The 26,822-nt window shown below is 44.2% G+C and overlaps 1 protein-coding gene across 3 annotated transcripts in view; it reads right to left on the bottom strand.

Moving 5' to 3' along the window:
- Positions 1-2,867: 2,867 nt before the first annotated feature.
- LOC112236161 (DENN domain-containing protein 1B) overlaps positions 2,868-26,822 on the bottom strand; it is a 232,010-nt gene continuing 208,055 nt past the window's right edge. For all 3 annotated transcript variants that reach the window (XM_042322485.1, XM_042322483.1, XM_042322484.1), the window contains 3 exons: positions 5,717-5,790; positions 5,114-5,333; positions 2,868-4,844 (listed from right to left, as the gene is read on the bottom strand). In XM_042322485.1, coding sequence (XP_042178419.1) covers positions 3,906-4,844; positions 5,114-5,333; positions 5,717-5,790 — 1,233 coding nt within the window. In that variant the 3' untranslated portion in view covers positions 2,868-3,905. The remainder of the gene's footprint in view (positions 4,845-5,113; positions 5,334-5,716; positions 5,791-26,822) is intronic.

Here is a 26,822-nt window from a genome sequence, read left to right as displayed (position 1 = left end):
TACAGTACCATGTCAAGGGACAAGGTGAATGAATGAACTGTGTCCCTTCTCAGTACTGTCAGTCACTAAATGGATGTTTTACAAGACAAGCGATATGCCTCCGTTAGTTTTCTTGACAATCAGTGGTTTTGATCTTTAATATCACATGGGTATTAGGAAAAAGGGTAATGTAATCATAAGAGAATAGAAGCTGTCAGCTTTTATCCTGTATTCTTCTGCATCAGCATGTAAGTAGTGAGACAGCAACCAGACATTCAGTCATACAAATACCAGCTGTTCAGTACACTGATAATCAGCCACACAGGATTCCTTGCCGATTGTGTTAGGAAGACATTGCTCAAGTAAACCAATCACAATCCACAGCAGTTAAATACAGTAGTCATGTAGTACATGAGAAATAAATTCAGTTTGATAATAAAATAACTACTAAGTACAGTATTTCAACACCATGTTTGTAAGGCAAGGATATTGGACAATACTACCGGACCTGACACCGTCTTTCTTTCTCTCCATTTGATTTGATTAACAAATCAAAAGAAGAAGAAAAGAACCATTCAACAACTAAATAAGATTAGCAGAGCTCGGGTAATATTTTGAAGGAAAAAAAACTAAAACATTTTGAATTTAAAAAAGACATCATTCATATATACATGTATAACAAAAAAACTGAAAAATAAAGTCAATTAATTGCAAGAATTTCTGCCACCTCATGAACTGAAATACTGTAACATGCTTTAGTGAGTGACTGGATGGAAAATGGTTTGAGTTTTTAACACCTTGTTTTAAATGATACAAAAACGCCTCTTTTCCCCAAAATAAGATCTAACAACAATAACATTTTAGGTGTTTGTTCTGTGAATCATGATACAATATACTATATATTATCAGACTCCTTTTAAAATACTGTAATCAGGAAAAAAAACATGTCCAATCATTGAAAATAATATTTCATCATTCTGAAACAAAGCTTGAAATAACTACATAGAGAACATCTTCCAACAAAGAAATAGCAAGATCATTCTCTATTTTGTGAGCTCAGTCAGAAAGATCATTGAAATACTAGCAAAGAGAAAAACACTACCAGCACACACAGTAAGCTAAGCTTGATTATAAACATGGAAAACAGAGATAGAATGACAGTTCAACCTATTTGATCTACTAGACTCTATGTTTCATAGGTTAAAGAACTGACAACATACATTTAAGGATGTGGTTTTAATCTCTGAGTCTCATCATCGAGTGGGCCAGTGGTTTTACATGCAGAAACACTGCAGACAACAGCTATTGAAATGTTGAGAGGACTTGACCTCTTTGAAAAGATCCACTACGCGGAAATCATTCCTCCATTTCCTGGTTCCTAAAATTCTAACAGGTCACGACAAAACAACCAAGTATTGTATAGAGAATCATTGTACCATCCAAACCACTGTGAAATATATTTTACATCACCAAAACATTGTATTTTCAGCTGTTTGAAGCTGGTGTACAAAATCGAAAGTAAAAGACGCATAAACTAAGCATAGAAATAGAGCACATAGAACAGATCTACCGCTTCTAAGACTGGCTTTCAATGAGAACGACAGATCTATAACTCTGAATTTTGTCGGGCCACCTAAAAAGTTACATATAAGCAGCTTAAAGACACATTAGCAATGGCATTTTCTCCCTGACACCTTGTGTTGACCACACTGAGTATTACTCATATACTGTAAGGCACACCCTTCATTCTTACACACAAACCCACATTTTGGCCAAATGACAGACAATCTAATGAAACCATCAGTTAATTAATGGATTTACAAATATGATTATCAATTACCTGATCTGATTACAATTCATGAATAGTGGTAAAGTAAAAATCTATTTAGAATTTGGAAACTTTAAATGTTTTTTCTTTTTTGCATAGTATATTGACAGCTTTCAAACTTCAAAACTGTCCAAATAGGTAATATTTTGGGGAGTGAAATAAAACAGGCCAACAAATTGTACACAGGCCCTTTCAAATCCAAATTAATAGCGGAGACGAGGGACTTCTCAGAACCACGGCGAACACTTTACAACCTCATCGTTAGCACAGCCCGGCAGTCAGGGAGGGAGCTACCGCTAAATTGGCACACCCAACAGCACTAGAGAAAACTGGCTAAACTCATCATCATAACATAACCACAAACAAGCTCTGGACAATACTTTCTTCTGTCTGTATGTACTATAGTGGTAATATAGTGAGTGGTCACAATCTCTGGACATTACCCAAAGGGCTTGCATTCTCTCCATGGGAGATTTCTTTTTAAATCACTTCAGACATCTGTCCATACTCTCTGAAGAGAGCCGTATTGCTTCGTTATCCTTCTAGAATCATCTCAAGCCTTCTGGTAAAACACAGTGTGAAAGCATCACCTCAGTGTTGAGGAGCAAGCTTGTATTTCATTTGGTGTGTGCACATAGCAACCATTTTAGTTTGTGAAATCCCACTCCACCTAAAGCACTCAACTCTACTGGCCTCCATTTTAGCTGTCAGCCTCCATTTTAGCTGTCAGCCTCCATTTTAGCTGTCAGCCTCCATTTTAGCTGTCAGCACCAAAAACCAGGGGGAAGGACGGAAGAGAGAGGAGGATGGAAAGATATGTTATAAGATGGTGAGCAAGGAAAGGTGAATGAAGGGGAGCAGGAAGAAGTGGAGAGAAGGAGAGAAACAGAGAGAGAAATGGAGAGAAACAGAGAGAGAGATGGAGAGAAACAGACAGAGAGATGGAGAGAAACAGAGAGAGAGATGGAGAGAAACAGACAGAGAGATGGAGAGAAACAGACAGAGAGATGGAGAGAAACAGACAGAGAGATGGAGAGAAACAGACAGAGAGAGATGGAGAGAAACAGAGAGAGAGAGATGGAGAGAAACAGAGAGAGAGAGAGAGAGAGAGAGATGAGAGAAACAGACAGAGAGCGAGAGACCGAGAGAAAGAGAGAGAAAGAGAGAGAGAGAGGATTGTCTATTTATTCCTATCATCGGTTTACACAGCTCCTCTTCTCCTTTATGTCCTGACAAACAGGAGCATCCTGAGAAACATATATCTCTAAATAGACAAAAACGGAGCAACATATATTAAACTACCTTGACTATCTTTACGTGCAGTGAAAAAGCTGTCCATTTTTCCACATTCATGACATGTGACAGTGGATCTAAGCAGATCAAACATTTCCAGAAGTAACAGCTATAAATATATATTAAGACATTTTAAGACTGAGCCGTGCCAAAAGCAAATCACAGCTCTGTTTAAGGCATCATGTTAGGCAACTATACAACGGATCTGTTACTTAGGTCGGGGGCGCGGGGGTTACTTTGTGTCTTTACAATACTTTCAGATCTGAGGGAAACTAAATGTCTTCTCTATTAACTAAAACACACTCATCTTTTAGTACCATGTAAATGAGTAATATGTACCATTTCATGTGAGTTAAAATCCACCACATATTTTCCCTTTGTTTACACGGTCAGTCTTTGTTTACACGGTCAGTCTTTGTTTACACGGTCAGTCTTTGTTTCATTTATTAGACGGTTTGTTTAAATTCTGTAGCAGGTTAGAAAGAGAACCGAGATGACCGGTCTTCAACTCAGACCCCTAAACTTGGCAGGAAGAGGGGAAAAACAAGGGTAAGTCAAAGAGTCGTATCAGGGCGAACACACGCATCATCTCCAGTTGCCTGGCAGCGTCACGGCGACTTCCTGGTCTGTTTTTGACTTCCTGCGGTCCAAGGTCTGTTTTTGACTTCCTGCGGTCCAAGGTCTGTTTCTGCATTTCTTCCCTCAGTGGTTAGGATTTGAGGAGGGCAGTCTGATTGTAGATCTGTGGTTAGAGGCATCTTCTACCTCAACCACCCCTGTTCCTTCCCATGTCCCTGCTTCTGTCTCAAGACTTGTCTGTGGCTTTGCTGTGGCTGTGGTTGTTGTAATGGGTATTATCATGTGTGTTGTTGTTTTTGCAGTGGACCTGGGACAGTTGTAGGCTGGTCTGAAAGTCTGAGCCGAGATGACACATGGAATCTATCTCCTCTAGAAGTCCTTTCTCCTGGACCTCTGCCCCTGAGACCCTGTCCTGTTCTTGCCCCAGCTCCTCTCCCTGACCCATCTCCTCTGGGCTCTCTCTCTCCCAGGGCACCAGCACTGAAGGCTGCCTGGCCTTCACCCCCAGACTCTCTCGGTTCTTGCTGCCCTGCCTCTGGAGACTCTTGTCCTGGTACTGCCTCATCGTTTCCTTGGACAGCACCTTCCTCCGCAGGATGCTGGAGGTGGTCTGGGGTTTGGACTCAGGGCTGAGCAACTGGGGGTTTGGGGACTCTCTAGTGTGGGTTAGCGGTGGTGTGTGTGTTGCCAGTGGAGGATTGCATGTGGAGGCACGAGTTGGTGCTGGAGACCGGTTGGATGAGATGTGGTGGTCTCCCAGGGATGGTGATGGAGGTGTGGGGAGCGAAGACTCCTCTGGACAGAGCTGAGAGAGACAGATAGCGGGTGTGTCATAAAGGGCCTGGGGATTAGGTTGGATTTTATTCTGGGCCTTGGTCTGAGGGGCCTGGGTCTTGGGCTGGAGATTGGGGACTTGGTTGTCCTGCTCTGAGGCTGGAGCTAGGACGGGTAGAGAGGATGTTGAGAGGATATGCTTTTGCCTCTTGAGGCTGCTCTTGCTGGGCTGTCTACGTGGGGAGGGGGGCAGGTGCTTCCCGTGGAGGGCACCGTCATCCTGCCAGCCCCCTCCCTGTTCTCCTCCTCCAACACCTCCTCTCCCCACCACCCCACTGCCACTAGTACACACCTGGGGCAGGTTGCTCTCACTGACGGGGTTGGAGGTGTTCTAGAACACAGATACACACAGAGAGTGGTTTAGACATACAGATGTTTTCTCTTACCGGTGCCTCATAGTCAATATTGTCCAAGGCGTCCAGGCTCTGTCTATCTACTGTATGTATCTGGGGTTAGATTAGTATGGTTTAGATGTTACAGGTATTTCTCTTACCGGTGCCTCATAGTCAATATTGTCCAAGGCGTCCAGGCTCTGTCTATCTACTGTATGTATCTGGGGTTAGATTAGTGTGGTTTAGATGTTACAGGTATTTCTCTTACTGGTGCCTTGTAGTTGATGTTGTCCATTGAACTGAAGTCCAGGCTCTTGGCGGCGCTGAGTTTGCCGTGCTCTGTGCTGGTGGTGCTCAGAGAGTCCAGGATCTCCTCCAATAGGTTCATCTGGCCCGTGTGGGAGGAGTCTGTGTCCAGCTCCAACGAATAGGATTCGTCGCTGTCCTCTGTGTAAGATGCCACCTCCCCACTGTCCTCAGACGAGATCCTGAAGGTGAGAAAATGACATTAGAAAAAACTCATCAGGAAATCAAATCAGCCAATTAAATTCAGCAAAATGAATCCGCAAATCAATGACTACATAAAATTCAGAAAATACACAAATCAATTCTGTATATAAATAATTAAATAAATAAGCCTGCAAATATTTCATCAGATCAATGATCATTTCGTGAATATTGATCTATCCAAGAGGCTATGATCCAAATGCAATAAGTGTACTTTAGGACTAAACCACTGGAGGGCAGCATTGGTATGGGTAGGAGGATGAAGAGGGATTAATACATAGATACATGTCAGATATCAGACATACTCAAACTACAGTATACTGGGACTCTATCGGCATCGGCATATTCTAAATCAGAGCCTTACTTGTTGGCAGTGTCCTCTTCATCGCCATCGATGGCAAAGTCAGGACATCCCATGGGACACTTGGTGTCATAATGCTGTAAAAAAACAAAAACACAACCAGCGTTCCTCAGGTGAGTCATGGTGAAGTCCACCCCAGCCTACCCCAGTCTAGTCCACCCCAGCCTACCCCAGTCCAGCCCAGATAAACCCAGTCCACCCAAGTCCAGCCCAGCCTACCCCAGTTCACCCCAGCCTGCCCCAGTCCAGCCCAGACAAACCCAGTCCACACAAGTCCAGTCCAGCCCAGCCTACCCCAGTTCACCCCAGCCTACCCCAGTCCAGCCCAGACAAACCCAGTCCACCCAAGTCCAGCCCAGCCTACCCCAGTTCCCCCAGCCTACCCCAGTTCCCCCAGCCTACCCCAGTCCAGCCCAGTGCCTGGTACCTCAGATCCAATGTGTTTAATAAGCCACCTGTGTAACATGTTTAACTGCGTCTCCCTCCTCCCCCATGAGTTCAGCCCCAGACCTGGTATTAAACATACCTTTATCCACTGCACACGTGTGATCTTTTACTCAGTCTCTACCTCTCTTTAAATGTCCCTCTAATTCACAGTCTCTACCTCTCTTTAAATGTCCCTCTAATTCACAGTCTCTACCGCTCTTTAAATGTCCCTCTAATTCACAGTCTCTACCTCTCTTTAAATGTCCCTCTAATTCACAGTCTCTACCTCTCTTTAAATGTCCCTCTAATTCTCAGTCTCTACCTCTCTTTAAATGTCCCTCTAATTCACAGTCTCTACCTCTCTTTAAATGTCCCTCTAATTCACAGTCTCTACCTCTCTTTAAATGTCCCTCTAATTCACAGTCTCTACCTCTCTTTAAATGTCCCTCTAATTCACAGTCTCTACCTCTCTTTAAATGTCCCTCTAATTCTCAGTCTCTACCTCTCTTTAAATGCCCCTCTAATTCACAGTCTCTACCTCTCCTTAAATGTCCCTCTAATTCACAGTCTCTACCTCTCTTTAAATGTCCCTCTAATTCAGTCTCTACCTCTCTTTAAATGTCCCTCTAATTCTCAGTCTCTACCTCTCTTTAAATGTCCCTCTAATTCACAGTCTCTACCTCTCTTTAAATGTCCCTCTAATTCACAGTCTCTACCTCTCTTTAAATGTCCCCCTCTAATTTTAAATGTCTCTACCTCTCTTTAAATGCCCCTCTAATTCAGTCTCTACCTCTCTTTAAATGTCCCTCTAATTACAGTCTCTACCTCTCTTTAAATGTCCCTCTAATTCACAGTCTCTACCTCTCTTTAAATGTCCCTCTAATTCACAGTCTCTACCTCTCTTTAAATGCCCCTCTAATTCACAGTCTCTACCTCTCTTTAAATGCCCCTCTAATTCACAGTCTCTACCTCTCTTTAAATGCCCTCTAATTCACAGTCTCTACCTCTCTTTAAATGTCCCTCTAATTCACAGTCTCTACCTCTCTTTAAATGTCCCTCTAATTCACAGTCTCTACCTCTCTTTAAATGCCCCTCTAATTCACAGTCTCTACCTCTCTTTAAATGCCCCTCTAATTCACAGTCTCTACCTCTCTTTAAATGTCCCTCTAATTCAGTCTCTACCTCTCTTTAAATGCCCCTCTAATTCTCAGTCTCTACCTCTCTTTAAATGCCCCTCTAATTCACAGTCTCTACCTCTCTTTAAATGTCCCTCTAATTCACAGTCTCTACCTCTCTTTAAATGCCCCTCTAATTCACAGTCTCTACCTCTCTTTAAATGTCCCTCTAATTCACAGTCTCTACCTCTCTTTAAATGTCCCTCTAATTCAGTCTCTACCTCTCTTTAAATGTCCCTCTAATTCACAGTCTCTACCTCTCTTTAAATGTCCCTCTAATTAAGTCTCTACCTCTCTTTAAATGTCCCTCTAATTCACAGTCTCTACCTCTCTTTAAATGCCCCTCTAATTCACAGTCTCTACCTCTCTTTAAATGCCCCTCTAATTCACAGTCTCTACCTCTCTTTAAATGCCCCTCTAATTCACAGTCTCTACCTCTCTTTAAATGTCCCTCTAATTCAGTCTCTACCTCTCTTTAAATGTCCCTCTAATTCACAGTCTCTACCTCTCCTTAAATGTCCCTCTAATTCACAGTCTCTACCTCTCTTTAAATGTCCCTCTAATTAAGTCTCTACCTCTCTTTAAATGTCCCTCTAATTCAGTCTCTACCTCTCTTTAAATGCCCCTCTAATTCACAGTCTCTACCTCTCTTTAAATGCCCCTCTAATTCACAGTCTCTACCTCTCTTTAAATGTCCCTCTAATTCAGTCTCTACCTCTCTTTAAATGTCCCTCTAATTCACAGTCTCTACCTCTCTTTAAATGTCCCTCTAATTAAGTCTCTACCTCTCTTTAAATGTCCCTCTAATTCACAGTCTCTACCTCTCTTTAAATGCCCCTCTAATTCACAGTCTCTACCTCTCTTTAAATGTCCCTCTAATTCACAGTCTCTACCTCTCTTTAAATGCCCCTCTAATTCACAGTCTCTACCTCTCTTTAAATGCCCCTCTAATTCACAGTCTCTACCTCTCTTTAAATGTCCCTCTAATTCAGTATCTCTCTCTCTCTCTCTCTTTAAAAGCCCCTCTAAATCAGTCTCTACCTCTTTAAATTCCCCTCTAATTCACAGTCTCTACCTCTCTTTAAATGCCCCTCTAATTCACAGTCTCTACCTCTTTAAATGTCCCTCTAATTCACAGTCTAACTCTCTTTAAAAGCCCCTCTAAATCACAGTCTCTACCTCTCTTCAAATGCCCCTCCAACTCAGACTCTCTCTCTTTAAATGCCTCTCTACCTCACTCTTCGTTTGTCTAGACCTCTCACATCGACTCTCCCTTTCTCCATTGTCCTCTACCATCATCTCTCCATTCCAGTCTCTCTCTCTACCTTCACACCCATATTTCACTCTCTATACGCAGCCTATAAAATCAGGTTTGCCACATTATCAAAGCCTGTAACTTTCCCCAGCTCCCAGAGAGCAACCATGACCTATGACAGAGATAAATAAATAAAGAGAGAGAGAGGACAGGTCCAATTGAAGGAGAGAAAGAGGAAAAAGGGGACCTAAAACCCCTGAAGACTGAGGGGAGGGGGGAAACATTAGGGCGTTGCACCAACCTGGTCTTGATTAGCTGACACAGTGCCAGCCAGAAGGGAGGAATGTAACGTGTTGCTGATCTCTGCTCATTTAGGGTGCACACACACACACACACACACACACGTCATGGTTCTTGCTGCTATTTAGCCTGTTTATTTGAGCACTGGGGCGTGTTTAGGGAAGCGGGCCCTCTCAGTGTGTCTGACAGACCATACCCACCTCAACCCATCTCATAACCATACCCACCTCAACCCATCTCATAACCATACCCATCTCATAACCATACCCATCTCAACCCATCTCATAACCATACCCACCTCAACCCATCTCATAACCATACCCGCCTCAACCCATCTCATAGACCATACCCGCCTCAACCCATCTCATAGACCATACCCACCTCAACCCATCTCATAGACCATACCCACCTCAACCCATCTCATAGACCATACCCACCTCAACCCATCTCATAGACCATACCCACCTCAACCTATCTCATAACCATACCCACCTCAACCCATCTAATATTCATACCCACCTCAACCCATCTCATAACCATACCCACCTCAACCCATCTCATAACCATGCCCACCTCAACCCATCTCATAACCATGCCCACCTCAACCCATCTCATAACCATACCCACCTCAACCCATCTCAGACCATACCCACCTCAACCCATCTCATATTCATACCTACCTCAACCCGTCTTATAACCATACCCACCTCAACCCATCTCATAACCATACCCATCTCATATTCATACCTACCTCAACCCATCTAATATTCATACCCACCTCAACCCATCTCATATTCATACCTACCTCAACCCATCTCATAACCATACCCACCTCAACCCATCTAATATTCATACCCACCTCAACCCATCTAATATTCATACCCACCTCAACCCATCTCATATTCATACCCACCTCAACCCATCTCATATTCATACCTACCTCAACCCATCTCATAACCATACCCACCTCAACCCATCTCATAACCATACCCACCTCAACCCATCTCATAACCATACCCACCTCAACCCATCTCATAACCATACCCACCTCAACCCATCTCATAACCATACCCACCTCAACCCATCTCATAACCATACCCACCTCAACCCATCTCATAACCATACCCACCTCAACCCATCTCATAACCATACCCACCTCAACCCATCTCATAACCATACCCACCTCAACCCATCTCATAACCATACCCACCTCAACCCATCTCATAACCATACCCACCTCAACCCATCTCATAACCATACCCACCTCAACCCATCTCATAACCATACCCACCTCAACCCATCTCATAACCATACCCACCTCAACCCATCTCATAACCATACCCACCTCAACCCATCTCATAACCATACCCACCTCAACCCATCTCATAACCATACCCACCTCAACCCATCTCATAACCATACCCACCTCAACCCATCTCATAACCATACCCACCTCAACCCATCTCATAACCATACCCACCTCAACCCATCTCATAACCATACCCACCTCAACCCATCTCATAACCATACCCACCTCAAACCATCTCATAACCATACCCACCTCAACCCATCTCATAACCATACCCACCTCAACCCATCTCATAACCATACCCACCTCAACCCATCTCATAACCATACCCACCTCAACCCATCTCATAACCATACCCACCTCAACCCATCTCATAACCATACCCACCTCAACCCATCTCATAACCATACCCACCTCAACCCATCTCATAACCATACCCACCTCAACCCATCTCATAACCATACCCACCTCAACCCATCTCATAACCATACCCACCTCAACCCATCTCATAACCATACCCACCTCAACCCATCTCATAACCATACCCACCTCAACCCATCTCATAACCATACCCACCTCAACCCATCTCATAACCATACCCACCTCAACCCATCTCATAACCATACCCACCTCAACCCATCTCATAACCATACCCACCTCAAACCATCTCATAGACCATACCCACCTCAACCCATCTCATAACCATACCCACCTCAACCCATCTCATAACCATACCCACCTCAACCCATCTCATAACCATACCCACCTCAACCCATCTCATAGACCATACCCACCTCAACCCATCTCATAACCATACCCACCTCAACCCATCTCATAACCATACCCACCTCAACCCATCTCAGACCATACCCACCTCAACCCATCTCATAGACCATACCCACCTCAACCCATCTCATAGACCATACCCACCTCAACCCATCTCATAGACCATACCCACCTCAACCCATCTCATAGACCATACCCGCCTCAACCCATCTCATAACCATACCCACCTCAACCCATCTCAGACCATACCCACCTCAACCCATCTCATAACCATACCCACCTCAACCCATCTCATAGACCATACCCACCTCAACCCATCTCATAACCATACCCACCTCAACCCATCTCAGACCATACCCGCCACCTCAACCCATCTCTCAGACCATACCCACCTCAACCCATCTCATAACCATACCCACCTCAACCCATCTCATAGACCATACCCACCTCAACCCATCTCATAACCATACCCACCTCAACCCATCTCATAGACCATACCCACCTCAACCCATCTCAGACCATACCCACCTCAACCCATCTCAGACCATACCCACCTCAACCCATCTCATAACCATACCCACCTCAACCCATCTCAGACCATACCCACCTCAACCCATCTCAGACCATACCCACCTCAACCCATCTCAGACCATACCCACCTCAACCCATCTCAGACCATACCCACCTCAACCCATCTCATAGACCATACCCACCTCAACCCATCTCAGACCATACCCACCTCAACCCATCTCATAACCATACCCACCTCAACCCATCTCAGACCATACCCACCTCAAACCATCTCAGACCATACCCACCTCAACCCATCTCAGACCATACCCACCTCAACCCATCTCATAACCATACCCACCTCAACCCATCTCATAACCATACCCACCTCAACCCATCTCATAGACCATACCCACCTCAACCCATCTCATAACCATACCCACCTCAACCCATCTCATAACCATACCCACCTCAACCCATCTCATAACCATACCCGCCTCAACCCATCTCATAACCATACCCACCTCAACCCATCTCAGACCATACCCACCTCAACCCATCTCATAACCATACCCACCTCAACCCATCTCAGACCATACCCATCTCAACCCATCTCATACCATACCCGCCTCAACCCATCTAATATTCATACCCACCTCAACCATCTCATATTCATACCTACCTCAACCCATCTCATAACCATACCCACCTCAAACCATCTCATAACCATACCCACCTCAACCCATCTAATATTCATACCCACCTCAACCCATCTCATATTCATACCCACCTCAACCCATCTCATAACCATACCTACCTCAACCCATCTCATAACCATACCCACCTCAACCCATCTCATAACCATACCCACCTCAACCCATCTCATAACCATACCCACCTCAACCCATCTCATAACCATACCCACCTCAACCCATCTCATATTCATACCTACCTCAACCCATCTCATAACCATACCCACCTCAACCCATCTCATAACCATACCCATCCATATTCAACCCAATCTCTAATAACCATACCCACCTCAACCCATCTCATAACCATACCCACCTCAACCCATCTCATAACCATACCCACCTCAACCCATCTCATAACCATACCCACCTCAACCCATCTCATATTCATACCCACCTCATAACCATACCCACCTCAACCCATCTCATATTCATACCCACCTCATAACCATACCCACCTCAACCCATCTCATAACCATACCCATCTCATAACCATACCCATCTCAACCCATCTCATAACCATACCCATCTCATAACCATACCCATCTCATAACCATACCCATCTCATAACCATACCCACCTCAACCCATCTCATAACCATACCCACCTCAACCCATCTCATAACCATACCCACCTCAACCCATCTCATAACCATACCCACCTCAACCCATCTCATAACCATACCCACCTCAACCCATCTCATAACCATACCCACCTCAACCCATCTCATAACCATACCCACCTCAACCCATCTCATAACCATACCCACCTCAACCCATCTCATAACCATACCCACCTCAACCCATCTCATAACCATACCCACCTCAACCCATCTCATAACCATACCCACCTCAACCCATCTCATAACCATACCCACCTCAACCCATCTCATAACCATACCCACCTCAACCCATCTCATAACCATACCCACCTCAACCCATCTCATAACCATACCCACCTCAACCCATCTCATAACCATACCCACCTCAACCCATCTCATAACCATACCCACCTCAACCCATCTCATAACCATACCCACCTCAACCCATCTCATAACCATACCCACCTCAACCCATCTCATAGACCATACCCACCTCAACCCATCTCATAGACCATACCCACCTCAACCCATCTCATAGACCATACCCACCTCAACCCATCTCATAGACCATACCCACCTCAACCCATCTCATAACCATACCCACCTCAACCCATCTCATAACCATACCCACCTCAACCCATCTCATAACCATACCCACCTCAACCCATCTCATAGACCATACCCACCTCAACCCATCTCATAACCATACCCACCTCAACCCATCTCATAGACCATACCCACCTCAACCCATCTCATAACCATACCCACCTCAACCCATCTCATAACCATACCCACCTCAACCCATCTCAGACCATACCCACCTCAACCCATCTCAGACCATACCCACCTCAACCCATCTCATAGACCATACCCACCTCAACCCATCTCATAGACCATACCCACCTCAACCCATCTCATAACCATACCCACCTCAACCCATCTCAGACCATACCCGCCTCAACCCATCTCAGACCATACCCACCTCAACCCATCTCATAGACCATACCCACCTCAACCCATCTCATAACCATACCCACCTCAACCCATCTCATAACCATACCCACCTCAACCCATCTCAGACCATACCCGCCTCAACCCATCTCAGACCATACCCACCTCAACCCATCTCAGACCATACCCACCTCAACCCATCTCATAACCATACCCACCTCAACCCATCTCATAACCATACCCACCTCAACCCATCTCATAGACCATACCCACCTCAACCCATCTCAGACCATACCCACCTCAACCCATCTCAGACCATACCCACCTCAACCCATCTCAGACCATACCCACCTCAACCCATCTCAGACCATACCCGCCTCAACCCATCTCAGACCATACCCACCTCAACCCATCTCAGACCATACCCACCTCAAACCATCTCAGACCATACCCACCTCAACCCATCTCAGACCATACCCACCTCAAACCATCTCAGACCATACCCACCTCAAACCATCTCATAACCCATACCTCTCAACCCATCTCAGACCATACCCACCTCAAACCATCTCATAACCATACCCACCTCAAACCATCTCATAGACCATACCCACCTCAACCCATCTCATAACCATACCCACCTCAACCCATCTCATAACCATACCCACCTCAAACCATCTCATAACCATACCCACCTCAACCCATCTCAGACCATACCCACCTCAAACCATCTCATAACCATACCCACCTCAACCCATCTCATAACCATACCTACCTCAACCCATCTCATAACCATACCCACCTCAACCCATCTCATAACCATACCCACCTCAACCCATCTCATAACCATACCCACCTCAACCCATCTCATAACCATACCCACCTCAACCCATCTCATAACCATACCCACCTCAACCCATCTCATAACCATACCCACCTCAAACCATCTCATAACCATACCCACCTCAACCCATCTCAGACCATACCCACCTCAAACCATCTCATAACCATACCCACCTCAACCCATCTCATAACCATACCTACCTCAACCCATCTCATAACCATACCCACCTCAACCCATCTCATAACCATACCCACCTCAAACCATCTCATAACCATACCCACCTCAACCCATCTCAGACCATACCCACCTCAAACCATCTCATAACCATACCCACCTCAACCCATCTCATAACCATACCCACCTCAACCCATCTCATAACCATACCCACCTCAACCCATCTCATAACCATACCCACCTCAAACCATCTCATAACCATACCCACCTCAACCCATCTCAGACCATACCCACCTCAAACCATCTCATAACCATACCCACCTCAACCCATCTCATAACCATACCCACCTCAACCCATCTCATAACCATACCTACCTCAACCCATCTCATAACCATACCCACCTCAACCCATCTCATAACCATACCCACCTCAACCCATCTCATAACCATACCCACCTCAACCCATCTCATAACCATACCCACCTCAACCCATCTCATAACCATACCCACCTCAACCCATCTCATAACCATACCCACCTCAACCCATCTCATAACCATACCCACCTCAACCCATCTCATAACCATACCCACCTCAACCCATCTCATAACCATACCCACCTCAACCCATCTCATAACCATACCCACCTCAACCCATCTCATACTGTAGGACGGACAAACGTTACAGAAAACAGAAAGACATCTGCAAACAAAAGTAACCTGGATGAATACACACTATGAAACAAACATAACTGATTTATCATACAGTGGAAGTAGAATGGCTATTGGAGAAACAGTCCAGCCAAGCTAACCCAGAAACAGTCCAGCCAAGCTAACCCAGAGATAAACATGCTTCTCATGACAGACTGAGAGAAAACTGGAAAAGTCACTCTCTCCTCTGTCTCTACCTCTCTGTCTTGTTCTATTGGTCTCCATCTCACCCTCTCAGTCTGCATCTCTCTCTCTCCCTCTTCTATCCCTCTTTCTCTCATTACAGATGACTCGGCTGCAGTTGAAGAGAAATGGAGAGAGAGAGAGAGAGGGAGAGGTAGAGAGAGAGAAGGAGAGAGAGAAGGAGAGAGAGGAGAGAGAGAGAGAGAGAGAGAGAGAGAGGAGAGAGAGAGAGGAGAGAGAGAGAGAGGAGAGAGAGAAGGAGAGAGAGAGAGAGAGAGAGAGAGAGAGAAGGAGAGAGAAGGAGAGAGAGAGAGAGAGAGAAGGAGAGAGAGAGAGAGAGAGAGAAGGAGAGAGAGAGAGAGAGAGAAAGAAGGAGAGAGAGAGAGAGAGAGAAAGAAGGAGAGAGAGAGAGAGAGAGAGAGAGAGAGAGAGAAAGAAGGAGAGAGAGAGAGAGAGAGAGAGAGAGAGAGAGAGAAAGAAGGAGAGAGAGAGAGAAGGAGAGAGAAAGAAGGAGAGAGAGAGAGAAGGAGAGAGAGAGAGAAGGAGAGAGAAAGAAGGAGAGAGAGAGAGAAGGAGAGAGAGAGAGAGGAGAGAGAGAGAGAAGGAGAGAGAGAGAGAGAAGGAGAGAGAGAGAGAAGGAGAGAGAGAGAGAAGGAGAGAGAGAGAGAAGGAGAGAGAAAGAAGGAGAGAGAGAGATAGAGAGAGAGAAAGAAGGAGAGAGAGAAAGAAGGAGAGAGAGAGAAGGAGAGAGCAGCACCAGGAAAAGATGCAGCAAATTATGTGTAATACTGAAAATGAAAAGGTCCAGACTATTTCATGAAATCTGTCAGTTTGGAGGACAGATGAGAAACCCATTCGTTTGTTTAAACGCACACTAAATCACTAAGCTCACTGTTATGAGATGTGGTTCAATAGCTCCTCTGCAGGGTCACGTCTACTGGCATGACAATGGACCTTCTTACTATCTGTCAATATTTGTTTGAATAATGTTTAGTTCACTGATGCGATATACTCAATGGTGAGTTATTCTAGTCATTGTCAATATCTACGCAGCTACACATATTCTGTGGCAATAAATCATTTAAATGTACAGTAAGTTGACAGCCATCTTTTCACTTAACATAATTTATTGAAGTACAATTCTGGTGAAATAAAACCTGTATATTCAATATGGCAAATACTGCTAAGTCATCCTCTAACAAAGGAATAGTGTCATGCTTTCCAAACGGAATGAGCCAAGATATCAAATCTATATAGAGGAGAGCTCATGCCAGTGACTCTATGAAACCTTCATGTACAATACAATAAATCTAGATTTCACTCCTCTAGTTATATGAGAGGAAAATAGTAATCACCGTCCAATTCAGACAGAAATATTTGAAGAAATAAACTTTTTCTCTCTCCTCGGTCTGCTTGACTAATTATGTGACGCGGCGAGCATGCGGCTGTGCACTGCGGGCAACGACGGATCGCCAGCGACATTAACTACCGGCTCTACATTATACATTTCATATGGTGTTTCTGAGTGGCCACTGATCTCACAGCTTGGCACACTACGTGAGATATGCCTGGAACATGCACACAAACCTTATAGACAGAGAGAAAGCGAAGGGAAAGAGAGAGAGAGCGAGATAGAGGGGGAGAGAGGGGGAGAGAAAGCGAAGGGAAAGAGAGAGAGAGCGAGATAGAGGGGGAGAGGGGGAGAGAGAAAGAGCGAGAGAGAGAGAGAGAGAGAGAGGGGGAGAGAAAGAGAAAGCGAGAGAGGCGAGGGGGAGAAAGAAAGAGCGAGAGAGAGTTGGGGAGGGGGAGAGCGGGAGAGAGGAGAAAGAGAGGGGAGAGAGAAAGAGAGAGGGGGGAGAGAAAGAGCGCGAGAGGGGGAGGGAGAGAGAGGGGGAGTGGGAGAGAGATGGGGAGGGGGAGAGAAAGTGGGAGACAGATGGAGAGGGGGAGAGAAAGAGGGAGAGAGAGGGGGAGAGAAAGCGAGAGAGGTGGGGGAGGGGGAGAGAGAGGGGGAGAGAAAGCGAGAGAGGTGGGGGAGGGGGAGAGGGGAAGAGAAAGAGGGAGAGAGAGGGGGAGAGAAAGCAAGAGAGGTGGGGGAGGGGGAGAGAGAGGGGGAGAGAAAGCAAGAGAGGTGGGGGAGGGGTAGAGCGTGAGGGCGAGAGAGAGGGGAAGAGAGAGCGCGCGAGAGGGGGGAGGGAGAGAGAGGGGGAGAGAGAGCAAGAGAGGTGAGGGGGGAAAGAGAGGGGGAAGAGAGAGGGGGAGTGGGAGAGAGATGGGGAGGGGGAGAGAAAGTGGGAGACAGATGGGGAGGGGGAGAGAAAGAGGGAGAGAGAGGGGGAGAGAAAGCGAGAGAGGTGGGGGAGGGGGAGAGAAATGGGAGAGAGAGGGGGAGAGAAAGCGAGAGAGGTGGGGGAGAGGGAGAGGGGAAGAGAAAGAGGGAGAGAGAGGGGGAGAGAAAGCAAGAGAGGTGGGGGAGGGGGAGAGCGTGAGGGCGAGAGAGAGAGGGGGAGAGAGAGCGCGAGAGCAAGAGGAGAAGGGGAGAGGAAGAGAGAGCGAGAGGGGGGGGAGAAACAGAGAGTGAGGGGGAGGGGAGAGGGGGAGAGAAACAGAGAGAGGAGGGGGAGAGAACTGGAGCAATAGAGAAAGGGAGGGGGATAGAATGAGAGAAAGAGGGGAGGGGGAGAGTAAGAGCGAGAGAAAGAGGGGGAGTGGGAGAGAAAGCGAGAGAGATGGGGCGAGAGAGAGAGAAAGAGCTAGAGAGAAAGGGGGAGAAAGAGAGCGTGAGAGAGCGGGGAGGGGGAGAGAAAGAGAGAGAGGGGGAGAGAGTGGGAGAAAGAGGGGGAGGGGGAGAGAGAGAACGAGAGAGAGAAAGCGAGAGCGATAGAGGGGAGGGGGAGAGGGGAGATAGCAAGAGAGAGGGGGGAGTGGGAGAGAGGGGGGATAGAGAACTGGAGCGAGAGAGCTAGGGATGGAGACGCATGGCCAAGTCTGCCTTTCTGTTAGACATACAACTACAGACGCTGTTTGAGGCAGGATCCACTGCCTGCCTGTCCAACTGGCTGCCTCTGAAAGCACACGCTTTTTAACAAACCGGCTAAAAGAAAAGGATTGTGCACATTTAGCAAAAAAAATCAAGTGTTCCTATAAAATCAGCAAGCGTGTCAGTGCACGTATGCAGTACTTCAAAGATACCAGCAGGCGGTAGTTTAGATTCAGCCAAAAATCTCACAGGCCAGAGACTACAAATAACCACCAAAACACACACACACCCCGACAGGCTCCAATCTCCTCATGATCACCATACAGATGTGTGCAGTTTCTCCCCATTAGAACAGAAGCAGAAAAACAAACTGTCCGCACTAGTCAAACACTCTCCATTCAACAAACACACATACACACACAAAGTATCTCTCTTATGCTGGTCAACAAACACACACACACACACACACACACACACACACACACACACACACACACACACGGTAGAGGTAGAGACACCATCACTCCAACCACAAGCCTGCTATCACCACACATTTCACCATCTCTCTCACAGCTAACATACTGCTGCAGCAACTAAAACACACACACGTACGCCTCACCCCCCCCACACACACACACACCTCACACACACGTACGCCTCATCCCCCCACACACACACACCTCACACACACGTACGCCTCACAACCCCCCACAAAATCGCCTCACACATCCCCCCCCACACACACGTACGCCTTACACATCCCCCCATCCACACCCACACCCACACAAAAACGCCTCACACCCCCCCCCCCAACACACACACGTACGCCTCACACATCCCCCCACACACACGTAAGCCTCACACATCCCCCCACACACACACGTAAGCCCCACCCCCCCACACACACACATAAGCCTCACACAACCCCCCACACACACAGGTACATACGCCTCAAAAAGAGAGGAGACATATACCTCCAAACACTATTTACACCAACACTTACACTACAGTTACACTACACTTATACTAAAGTTACACTAAAGTTATACTACAGTTATACTACAGTTATACGAGTTACACTACACTTATACTAAAGTTACACCACAGTTACACAAGTTACACTACACTTATACTACACTTATACAACACTTATACTAAAGTAGCACTCACTTCCGTCATCATGAAGTGCTTTGAGAGACTAGTCAAGGACCATATCACCTCCACCCTACCCGACACCCTAGACCCACTCCAATTTGCTTACCGCCCAAATAGGTCCACAGACGATACAATCTCAACCACACTGCACACTGCCCTAACCCATCTGGACAAGAGGAATACCTATGTGAGAATGCTGTTCATCGACTACAGCTCAGCATTTAACACCATAGTGCCCTCCAAGCTCGTCATCAAGCTCGAGACCCTGGGTCTCGACCCCGCCCTGTGCAACTGGGTACTGGACTTCCTGACGGGCCGCCCCCAGGTGTGAGGGTAGGCAACAACATCTCCACCCCGCTGATCCTCAACACTGGGGCCCCACAAGGGTGCGTTCTGAGCCCTCTCCTGTACTCCCAGTTCACCCACGACTGCGTGGCCACGCACGCCTCCAACTCAATCATCAAGTTTGCGGACGACACAACAGTGGTAGGCTTGATTACCAACAACGACGAGACGGCCTACAGGGAGGAGGTGAGGGCCCTCGGAGTGTGGTGTCAGGAAAATAACCTCACACTCAACGTCAACAAAACTAAGGAGATGATAGTGGACTTCAGGAAATAGCAGAGGGAACACCCCCCTATCCACATCGATGGAACAGTAGTGGAGAGGGTAGTAAGTTTTAAGTTCCTCGGCATACACATCACAGACAAACTGAATTGGTCCACCCACACAGACAGCATCGTGAAGAAGGCGCAGCAGCGCCTCTTCAACCTCAGGAGGCTGAAGAAATTCGGCTTATCACCAAAAGCACTCACAAACTTCTACAGATGCACAATCGAGAGCATCCTGTCGGGCTGTATCACCGCCTGGTACGGCAACTGCTCCGCCCACAACCGTAAGGCTCTCCAGAGGGTAGTGAGGTCTGCACAACGCATCACCGGGGGCAAACTACCTGCCCTCCAGGACACCTACACCACCCGATGTCACAGGAAGGCCATAAAGATCATCAAGGACAACAACCACCCAAGCCACTGCCTGTTCACCCCGCTATCATCCAGAAGGCGAGGTCAGTACAGGTGCATCAAAGCTGGGACCGAGAGACTGAAAAACAGCTTCTATCTCAAGGCCATCAGACTGTTAAACAGCCACCACTAACATTGAGTGGCTGCTGCCAACACACTGACTCAACTCCAGCCACTTTAATAATGGGAATTGATGGGAAATGATGTAAAATATATCACTAGCCACTTTAAACAATTATACCTAATATAATGTTCCCTACATTATTCATCTCATGTGTATATGTATATACTGTACTCTATATCATCTACTGCATCCTTATGTAATACATGTATCACTAGCCACTTTAACTATGCCACTTTGTTTACATACTCATCTCATATGTATATACTGCACTCAATACCATCTACTGTATCTTGCCTATGCCGCTCTGTACCATCACTCATTCATATATCTTTATGTACATATTCTTTATCCCCTTACACTGTGTATAAGACAGTAGTTTTGGAATTGTTAGTTAGATTACTTGTTGGTTATTACTGCATTGTCGGAACTTGAAGCACAAGCATTTCGCTACACTCGCATTAACATCTGCTAACCATGTGTATGTGACAAATAAAATTTGATTTCATTTGATTTAAAGTTACACTAAAGTTATACTAGTTATACTACAGTTACATGCGTTACACTACACTTATACTAAAGTTACACTACACGTATACTAAAGTTACACTACACTTATACTAAAGTTACACTACACTTATAAAGTTACACTACAGTTATACTAGTTATACTACAGGTATACTAATTATACTACGGTTACACTACAGTTATACTACAGTTATACTACAGTTACAGTAGTTATACTGCAGTTATACTACAGTTATACTACAGGTATACTAATTATACTACGGTTACACTACAGTTGTACTACGGTTATACTACAGTTACAGTAGTTACACTAGTTATACTACAGTTATACTACAGTTATACTACGGGTATACTAATTATACTACGGTTACACTACAGTTATACTACAGGTATACTAATTACACTACAGTTATACTACAGGTATACTAATCATACTACGGTTACACTACAGGTATACTCGTTATACTACAGTTACACTACAGTTACACTACAGGTATACCAATGATACTACAGTTACACTACAGTTACACTACAGTTATACTACAGTTATACTACAGTTGCAATACACTTATAAAGTTACACTAAAGTTATACTAGTTATACTACAGTTATACTATGGTTACACTACAGTTATACTACAGGTATACTAATTATACTACAGTTACACTACAGTTCTACTGCAGTTATACTACAGTTACACTACACGTATACTCGTTATACTACAGTTACACTACAGTTATACTACAGGTATACTCGTTATACTACAGGTATACTCGTTATACTACCGTTACACTACCGTTATACTACAGTTACACTACAGTTATACTCGTTACACTACAGTTACACTACAGTTATACTACAGGTATACTAATTATAATACAGTTACACTACAGTTATACTACAGTTATACTACAGTTACAGTAGTTCTACTAGTTCTACTACAGTTCTACTACAGTTACAGTAGTTATACTACGGTTACACTACAGTTATACTACAGGTATACTAATTATACTACGGTTACACTACAGTTATACTACAGTTACACTAGTTATACTACAGTTATACTACAGTTACAGTAGTTATACTACAGTTCTACTACAGTTCTACTACAGTTACACTACAGGTATACTAATTATACTACGGTTACACTACAGTTATACTACAGTTATACTAGTTAAACTAGAGTTATACTAGTTATACTACATTTACACTACGGTTACACTACAGTTATACTACAGGTATACTAATTATACTACAGTTACACTACAGTTATACTAGGGTTATACTACAGTTACACTACAGGTATACTACGGTTACACTACAGTTATACTACAGTTATACTAGTTATACTACAGTTCTACTACAGTTACACTACAGGTATACTAATTATACTACAGTTATACTAGTTATACTACAGTTATACTAGTTATACTACAGTTACACTACGGTTACACTACAGCTATACTACAGGTATACTAAATATACTACAGTTACACTACAGTTATACTACAGGTATACTAATTATACTACAGTTACACTACGGTTATACTACAGTTACACTACAGGTATACTACAGTTATACTACAGTTATACAGTTACACTACGGTTATACTACGGTTACACTACAGTTATACTACAGTTATACAGTTACACTACAGTTATACAGTTACACTAGTTATACTACAGTTATACAGTTACACTGCAGTTATACAGTTATACTACAGTTATACTACAGTTACAGTAGTTACACTAGTTATACTACGGTTACACTACAGTTATACTACAGGTATACTAATTATACTACGGCTACACTACAGTTATACTACAGTTATACTACAGTTACACTAGTTATACTAGTTATACTACAGTTATACTACAGTTACAGTAGTTATACTACAGTTCTACTACAGTTATACTACAGTTACACTACAGGTATACTAATTATACTACGGTTACACTACAGTTACACTACAGTTATACTACAGGTATACTCGTTATACTACAGTTACACTACAGTTACACTACAGTTACACTAATTATAATACAGTTATACTACAGTTATACTAGTTACAGTAGTTATACTAGTTCTACTACAGTTATGCTACAGTTATACTACAGTTACACTACAGTTACACTACAGTTACACTACAGTTACACTACAGTTACAGTAGTTCTACTACAGTTCTACTACAGTTCTACTACAGTTACACTACAGGTATACTAATTATACTACAGTTACACTACAGTTATACTACGGTTAAACTACAGTTACACTACAGGTATACTACAGTTACACTACAGTTATACTACAGTTATACAGTTATACTACAGTTATACTACAGTTATACAGTTATACTACAGTTACACAGTTACACAGTTATACTACAGTTATACAGTTACACTACAGTTATACTACAGTTATACAGTTACACTACAGTTTTACAGTTACACTTACAGTTATGTTACAGTTACACTACAGTTATACTACAGTTATACAGTTACACTACAGTTATACAGTTACACTACAGTTATACTAGTTACACTACAGGTACACTACAGTTATACTAGTTACACTACAGTTATACTACAGTTACACTAGTTACACTACAGTTACACTACAGTTATACTACAGTTATACTAGTTACACTACAGTTATACTACAGGTATACTACAGTTACACTAGTTACACTACAGTTATACTACAGTTATACTAGTTACACTACAGTTATACTACAGTTACACTACAGTTACACTACAGTTATACTACAGTTACACTAGTTACACTACAGTTACACTACAGTTACACTAGTTACACTACAGTTACACTAGTTACACTACAGTTACACTAGTTACACTACAGTTACACTAGTTACACTACAGTTATACAGTTACACTACAGTTATACTAGTTACACTACAGTTATACTAGTTACACTACAGTTATACTAGTTACACTACAGTAAAACTAGTTACACTACAGTTATACTAGTTACACTACAGTTACACTACAGTTATACTAGTTACACTACAGTTACACTACAGTTATACTACAGGTATACTACAGTTACACTAGTTACACTACAGTTACACTACAGTTATACTACAGTTATACTAGTTACACTACAGTTACACTAGTTACACTACAGTTACACTACAGTTACACTAGTTACACTACAGTTATACTAGTTACACTACAGTTATACTAGTTACACTACAGTAAAACTAGTTACACTACAGTTATACTAGTTACACTACAGTTACACTACAGTTATACTAGTTACACTACAGTTACACTACAGTTATACTACAGGTATACTACAGTTACACTAGTTACACTACAGTTACACTACAGTTATACTACAGTTATACTAGTTACACTACAGTTACACTAGTTACACTACAGTTACACTACAGTTATACTAGTTACACTACAGTTATACAGTTACACTACAGTTATACTAGTTACACTACAGTTATACTAGTTACACTACAGTTATACTACGGTTACACTACAGTTATACTAGTTACACTACAGTTATACTAGTTACACTACAGTTACACTACAGTTATACTACAGTTATACTAGTTACACTACAGTTACACTACAGTTATACTACAGTTATACTACAGTTACACTACAGTTTGGTGTTGAGGTAAAGGTAAAGGTATTGTATATTGTTTGGGATGAATGTATGGGTTGGGTACAGGGTATAGGGTAGAGATGGGGTTTGGTGTTGAGGTAAAGGTATTGTATATTGTTAGGTATGAATGTATGGGTTGGGTACAGGGGATAGGTTTTGGTGTTAAGGTAAAGGTATTGTTAGGGATGAATGTATGGGTTGGGTACAGGGGATAGGGTTTGGTGTTAAGGTAAAGGTATTGTTAGGGATGAATGTATGGGTTGGGTACAGGGGATAGGGTTTGGTGTTAAGGTAAAGGTATTGTTAGGGATGAATGTATGGGTTGGGTATAGGGGATAGGGTTTGGTGTTGAGGTAAAGGTATTGTATATTGTTAGGGATGAATGTATGGGTTGGGTACAGGGTATAGGGTAGAGATGGGGTTTGGTGTTGAGGTAAAGGTATTGTATATTGTTAGGGATGAATGTATGGGTTGGGTATAGGGGATAGGTTTTGGTGTTAAGGTAAAGGTATTGTTAGGGATGAATGTATGGGTTGGGTACAGGGGATAGGGTTTGGTGTTAAGGTAAAGGTATTGTTAGGGATGAATGTATGGGTTGGGTACAGGGCAGCAGGCTCGAGTATGGATCTGGGTTAGATGCAGGTCACAGGAAAAGAGAGATGGCCAACGGAGCTCCATCTGTCTACATTGAAGGTTACAGGGGATGAGGATTGGGTCTGGGGTATGAGTTTGATTGAACAATTGATCTGAAGACCTGCCTAACACACACACACCACAGAGAAACCAGTACTCTGGGACATGCCATCCTGTGTGTGCCTGCACCAGCAGTCCCTGGGGTCCCGTTACTGTGACAGAGCTCAGAGCAAGGGGGGGTGTGTGTGTGTGTGTGTGTGTGTGTGTGTGTGTGTGTGTGTGTGTGTGTGTGTGTGTGGTCTTGTATTACTATCCTTTTTGGTACTGAAATCCCCCAAAGTCCCCAAAAGGATAGTAAAACAAATAATTAGGGTTAGGGGTTAAGGGTTAGGGGTTAACGTTAGGGGTTAGGGTTAGGGGTTTAGGGGTTTAGGGTTAAGGTTAGGGGGGTTAAGGTTAGGGGTTTAGGGTTAAGGGTCTAGGGTTAGGGGTGAGGGGTTTAGGGTTAGGGGTTAAGGTTAGGGTTTAGAGTTAGGGGTTAAGGTTAGGGGTTAAGGGTTAGGGGTTAAGGGTTAGGGGTTTAGGGTTAGGGGTTTAGGGTTAGGGGTTAAGGTTAGGGGTTAAGGTTCAGGGTTTAGGGTTTAGGGTTAAGGTTAGGGGTTTAGGGTTAGGGGTTTAGGTAAGGGGTTAAGGTTAGGGGTTTAGGGGTTAAGGTTAGGGGTTAAGGTTAGGGTTTAGGTTAAGGTTAGGGGTTTAGGGGTTAAGGGTTAAGGTTAGGGGTTTAGGTTAGGGTTAAGGGTTAAGGGTTAGGGTTTAGAGTTAGGGGTTAAGGTTAGGGGTTAAGGTTAGGGTTAAGGTTAGGGTTTAGGGTTAAGGTTAGGGTTTAGGGGTTAAGGTTAGGGGTTTAGGGTTAGGGGTTTAGGTAAGGGGTTAAGGTTAGGGTTTAGGTTAGGGGTTAAGGTTAGGGGTTTAGGGGTTAAGGTTAGGAGTTTAGGGTTAGGGGTTAAGGTTAGGTTTAGGATTTTGAATGGAATTTTCAGGTCCATACAAGGACAGT

Source organism: Oncorhynchus tshawytscha, linkage group LG05, assembly GCF_018296145.1.
Source record: "Oncorhynchus tshawytscha isolate Ot180627B linkage group LG05, Otsh_v2.0, whole genome shotgun sequence".
NCBI lineage: Eukaryota > Metazoa > Chordata > Actinopteri > Salmoniformes > Salmonidae > Oncorhynchus > Oncorhynchus tshawytscha.
This window is presented reverse-complemented; position numbering and strand designations above follow the sequence as displayed.